Genomic DNA, 5,847 nt, shown 5'->3' with positions numbered 1-5,847 from the left:
GAGATCCAGTCAGCTATTAACCCAGGGACAGGGGAACCACTAGACTTTTGTTTTCTGACAAGTGACTGAATGAGGGCTGAGACGCTGCGATCTTTTCAGGTTCTGAAGAAATCCAGATGACAGACGCTGCATTTTAAGTCCTACTCTAATCTGAGAAATCATCTCTGAAAGCAGATCAGAGGGGAAAGAATGGGTTCACATGTGTGTAAATGTTTTCCAAAACTTTTCATTGTGATACAAATATTACAAACCAAACTTTCATGACATGCAGGTATATTGAAAGCCAGCAGCAAAATTGTTGGAATCTCTACAGCAGGAGCAGTGGTAACTTTACTGCTTAATGGCTTTTGCTTTAGAAAGTATTTAAGAAGTTCTCCACATACTGTTTGCAATGGGTTTGTGCTATTAACTCTTTGATGAATGAATAGCTATATGATACTCTCTCCTGGTAACTGACCAGAAGCTGTTTCTAACACTTATATTCAGGGTCATGCATTCAATAACTCTGCAATACTTGTGCAAGACTTTCCAAAATGTCACGAGAGACCAGACCACTGGTCTGTGTTTCAGCAAAGAGTAGAGCTGAGGTGGAGGAAACGGGTGTGTAATAGTGGTTGTATATCATTAACGCCTATCACATGTTATACGAGCGTAACTAAAGTAACTTGCACACTCAACTGGATATTAGTGCAATCCTAATGTTTCCACTATGTACCCATTTGTGATGCCAATCCCTTCCTCGCCCAGCTGAAGTATCTGTCTGTTTTAGCTTGTAACTTCCCAGATATCTACAGACCCTTGCATGAGGAGATGATGAAGATCCTGTGAGGATGAAGGATGATCGAACTCTCTGGATTCAGTCAACACTGGCCAGGGAAAGCATTTCAGCTTCTCTTGGAGGGATGCTTGGGATCAGCACACATATTGAATTTACACATATAAATCCGGAATGATGCAGTTAAAATTGATGTTATTGAATTAAGCACCTGGCCCTAAGAGTTTCTCCCATATACTGCAAAGAGGCAGTGGAAAAATTTGAACTCTCAGGAGTGGAGTAAATAAAAAATAATACATATAATGATGCAATGAAACACTTTTATAAATAGCTTCTATGCAGGGCAGATAAATACAATGACCGTTTACACCATACACTTGCCATGTGTTAAAACACGTCATGATACAATGGGCCACACTCGGAAGCAGAGGGCCAGAAAGGGTGTCTGTGGGAAAGTCACAATTGTAAAATCACACAGTGTTCAAATAGCCTGTGGAACTCCAAGCCACAAGATATCAAGGGTGCCAAGAGCTTAGCAGGATTCAAAGAGGGACTGGATGTTTACACGAGTAACCAGAAAATCCAATTACAGTAGTGAGGATTGTTTTAAATAAAGAATTGGAATTGCTCTAAACTCTTCCTGATTTACACCACAAAATATGTCTAAATAGTGGGTGTCAGGGGGAAATTTTCCCTGGGAACAGGATATCTTATAGCTGTCCATTGAAGGGCTTCTTCCACCTTCTTCTGAAGCATCTGGAACTGACCACTGGATACTGGGTTAGATGAACTACAGGTCTGATCCACTCTGGCAATGCCTATCTTCCTATCAGTGGTGTAAATTCAAGACTATGTTTTTGCTGATCTTCCTTGAGCTCCTGGAAGTTTCTTGACTTGCACTCAGAGCAGAAAGATGTCTAGCTAAATATCATCTAGTCTCTTGTTCTTTTTCCTTTCAGGAAGGAAAGTTCAGAACTCCTCGAACCTTCCCAGTACATTATGTCAGCTGTCAATGACACCAAATTCAACTCTGCAGTGTTCCTTCTCACCGGGATACCTGGGCTGGAAGACGTCCATCTCTGGATCTCTATCCCCTTCTGTTTAATGTATGGTATTTCTATCATAGGAAATGCAGTCATTCTGTTCATTATAAAAACAGATCCACGCCTCCATGAGCCCATGTACATTTTCCTTTCCATGTTGGCCATCACAGACTTTGCCTTATTGATAGCCACCATGCCGACGACACTGGGTATATTCTTGTTTAACTCTAGGGAGATCAGCCTTGATGCCTGTTTTGCCCAGCTCTTCTTCATCCACTCGCTTACAAAAATTGAATCCTCCGTGCTCCTCTTGATGGCCTTTGACCGCTTCATCGCGATCCGTGACCCACTGAGATATGCTTCCATCTTAACCCTACCAAGAATAGCTAAGATGGGACTGGTGTTTGTGGTAAGAGGGGTTGCAGTAATACTCCCACTCCCGTTTCTCCTGAAACAATTCCGATACTGTCGAGCCAATATCCTCTCCCATTCCTATTGCCTGCACCAGGACGTCATGAAGATGGCTTGTTCGGACATCAGAGTCAACTACCTCTATGGCTTGTTTCTTACATTCTTCACAGTGGGGTTGGATTCAGTGCTCATCTTTCTCTCCTATGTGATGATCCTCAAAACAGTGCTGAGAATCACATCACACGTGCAATGCTTCAGGGCCCTGAACACCTGCGTCTCCCACCTCTGCGCCGTCCTGCTCTTCTACACACCAGAAATCGGCCTTCCTGTGATACACAGATTTGGGAATAGCTCTTCTCACTTGCTTCAGATTCTTCTGAGCTACATAGCCCTGCTGGTCCCGCCCCTGATGAACCCAATCGTGTACTGCATGAAAACCAAACATCTTCGTGCGAGGATAATCAGGGCATTCATCAAGTGAAGGGTCAGTTCATCACCCGGCTCCAGCGTGGTTATGTGGGAGATGAAAAACACAGGCCAGCTATTCCATCTTGGACCTTTACATCCGAGACATGAGCTTCTGACCTCCACTCAGTAGAGTGAGGTTCAGACGGCTTCTAAGACCTGGAGCAATGGGAGAGGGGCTGGTGAGGGAGGACAGGGCAATGGGGGAAGGAGAACAAGGCAGGCCACAGCATTTACAAAGTGACTGTTTTTGTCCATAGTCAGGGGACCGGTGGGATGTTGGCCCATAAAGAGCTGTATCAGTTCCTGTTCTGACCACAGAATTCCTGCTGATACAGTCAATAGAGAGAAGGGACGTGGATGTTGTTTCCCATTACACCTGGCCTGTCACTGTCCCGTCTCTGGTTAAACATCCTTGGGCCATGAAAAAAAGCTGCAGAGCTGTTTTGCGGTCACAGTTCTGGCCCTTCCTGAGCGCTCTGGGTGCAGCGTGATCCATCGGGGCTGCAGCAGCTGTGGACAGGGGCTATTCCAGGGGGCACGGACACCCACCCTTTCCCTATGCCCTCAACAGAGTGCTTGTGATGGAGTCGTGTCAGAGACGTGATTAACACAGGAGTCCATGGAGAAGCCATTCAGGCAGCCCCTCCCCCATTGATGGCCGGGCCCAGGTTCCCTCTCTGTCCCCTTCATTTGTCCTGCCCCAGCTGCTTGCAAAGGGGTAGAAACAGGCTTCAGCTCCCCCACAAAGGCACAGCTACCTACTATCCCAGCCCAGCTCATTCACTGTTGGTGACCATCTTTTCAAAAGGCAAAAGTAGGACACATGCAGGAGCCCCATCCCCTCTGTGACCCTGACCCTGCACCTCTTCTTCCACCTTGAGGCCCTAACTCCTACCAATCTTCTTCCTCCAAGGCACCTCCTTCTGCCCCATATCTTCCCCCAAAACCCCACCCTGCTCCTTCTCTTTCCATGAGGCTCCGGCCCGTCTCCAGTCCAGAAGCCAGAGCTGGGCCATGGTAAGAGCCCAAGGAGCCAGAACCACTGCGAGGAGCCCCAGACCCTCCACCTGCTCTGGACAGGAGGCTGGGGGCTCAAGAGCAGCCCCCAGCCTGTGTCCTCACCCCCCAGGATGTACAACTCAGGGAAGGAGGAGAGTCTGGGGCTCCCCACAGCAGCCTGGTCTCCTGGGGTAGCTCTTACTACAGTCCGGCTCTGACCTGGCTGGGGGTGGAGCATCAGGGGAAGTGGAGGAGCAGGGGACAGGGCCTAGTGGGAAGAGATGGGGCAGGGACGGGGCCTCAGCGGAGGAGATGGGGCAGGAGGCAGGGCTTGAGCAAGAAAAGGAGGAGCCGAGGGTGTGGCAAGACTGAACCAACACTGACCCCAGCAAACAGAGCTGGGGGGGGGGGTGTCCTGAGTAAAGGAGGAGGAGGATGGGGCTGGAGGGAAAGAGAGCCTGTGTTTTGGAGAAGACTGAATTAATGTGACCCCACAAAGGGGGCTCTTGTTTTAAGTATTCCAGGCTGAGAGTAAGTCATTGCAAGGACCTTAGAGGGAAGGGCAGGGTGCCTGCAGGGCTACTTCAGGCCCCAAGGGGGCACTCTCTGGTGGCCCCTGTCCGCAGGGACTTGGCCAGAATGTGCTGTGCTCTTGGAAGCCTTTACAAATGGGCGGAGGTCAGCCCAGCTCTAAACTCCGCTGTGGCAGGGGGATAACTGGCCAGTGAATCAAACCCCTGTAACTGGCTCCTTGCCATCCCCGCTCTCTGCAGCACACGGGGGAGCTCTGCTGGCACAGCAGAGAATCCAGCCGGGCCTGCCACTGCTCAGATGGCTGGAAGGCTGGTCCTGTGGTGTGGGCATGGCTCTGCGACTCAAGACAGCTGGGTTTGATTCTTTTGTTGTGTGTGACCATGGGCAAGCCATTGGGTGTCTCTGAGTCTCTGCACAGGTGGGTAATAGCCCTGCCCTGCCTCACAGGGGTGGTGGGAGGATAAATACATTCAAGGTGCTCAGATACTCTGAGACCCTAAGATCAGGACTACGTCAGGGTTCCAAAATGCAACACTTCTGACGTATGTCTATAAAAGGCCTCTTATCAAAGCTTCCTGTGAGAGCTGGCTTGAGGGAAGCCCTGTGACTCCAGCACCTTGGTGTCCGTGGCAGAGATGGGGGTGCTCGGCGGTGACAGGGGGGGTAGGTAGTGGATTTCTGAGGGGAGAGATTGAGTGTCACCGAGTCCCTGAGTGTTTCAGCACAGTCACCGGACCGGTGTTTGCCAGCCATTGAGGCTGAATGGGTCTAACTGACAAACAATGGCCCAACAGACACAGGAGCCTCATCTTAGGCTACGTCTACACTATGCGGGGGGATCGATTTCAGATACGCAAATTCAGCTACGGGAATAGCGTAGCTGAATTCGACGTATCTGATCCGACTTACCCCACTGTGAGGACGGCGGCAAATCGACCACCGCGGCTCCCCCGTCGACGGCGCTTACTCCTACCTGGGCTGGTGGAGTACGTGCATCGATTCGGGGATCGATTATCGTGTCCCAAGAAGACGCGATAAATCAATCCCCGAGAGATCGATTTTCTACCGCCAATCCGGGCGGGTAGTGAAGACCAGACCTTGGAGAGTCTGGCTGGGAGAAAGCAGTCAGAGGGCAAAGGTCAGCTCCACACCTTGGCCCTGTAACACGCACATGGCTGATCACTACGGTGACTGGGCCCAGTTTCACACCGGGAGGCTTTGAGAAAAGGCTGCTTCACAAGAAAGGGGCTGTAGGCTGTGTGTCTGTCCCTCCTTGTCAGTCTCTGAGGGAGACCACGCCTCCTTGCTGTCATATACCTGCACAGGGGAGCTGAAAGCAGGGAATTAGCTATACTTAGTGTTCCGGTCCTACGGCCGGGCAGAACAGTACGGCAACCAACAATTGGTAGGGTCTGATCTGGAAGCAGGACAGAGAGATTTAGTAGTCCTTGAGTCCCAGTCCCTCAGCCAGAGTGGGGCAGTAACCAATGAGTAGGCTCCCTCTTGCAATCGGGGCAGAGAGGCTAAGCAGTCTATGAGCCCCGGGCCCAGTAAGCACGGGGCCGCAAAGCAATGTGTAGACTTTGGCCTGTAAGGCTACGCAGTCTAGTGGGCCAG

General features: G+C 50.3%; 1 protein-coding gene across 1 annotated transcript; it reads left to right on the top strand.

Moving 5' to 3' along the window:
* Positions 1–830: 830 nt before the first annotated feature.
* LOC112107352 (olfactory receptor 51G2-like) lies at positions 831–2,710 on the top strand. The gene is made up of 2 exons (XM_024201009.1): positions 831–871; positions 1,732–2,710. The coding sequence occupies exons 1-2, from the start codon at positions 831–833 to the stop codon at positions 2,708–2,710; spliced, it is 1,020 nt and encodes a 339-aa protein (XP_024056777.1).
* Positions 2,711–5,847: the final 3,137 nt, after the last annotated feature.

This window comes from Terrapene carolina, unplaced genomic scaffold (genome assembly GCF_002925995.2).
Source record: "Terrapene carolina triunguis isolate 2854851 unplaced genomic scaffold, T_m_triunguis-2.0 Scaffold511, whole genome shotgun sequence".
Classification (NCBI taxonomy): domain Eukaryota; kingdom Metazoa; phylum Chordata; order Testudines; family Emydidae; genus Terrapene; species Terrapene triunguis.
This window is presented reverse-complemented; position numbering and strand designations above follow the sequence as displayed.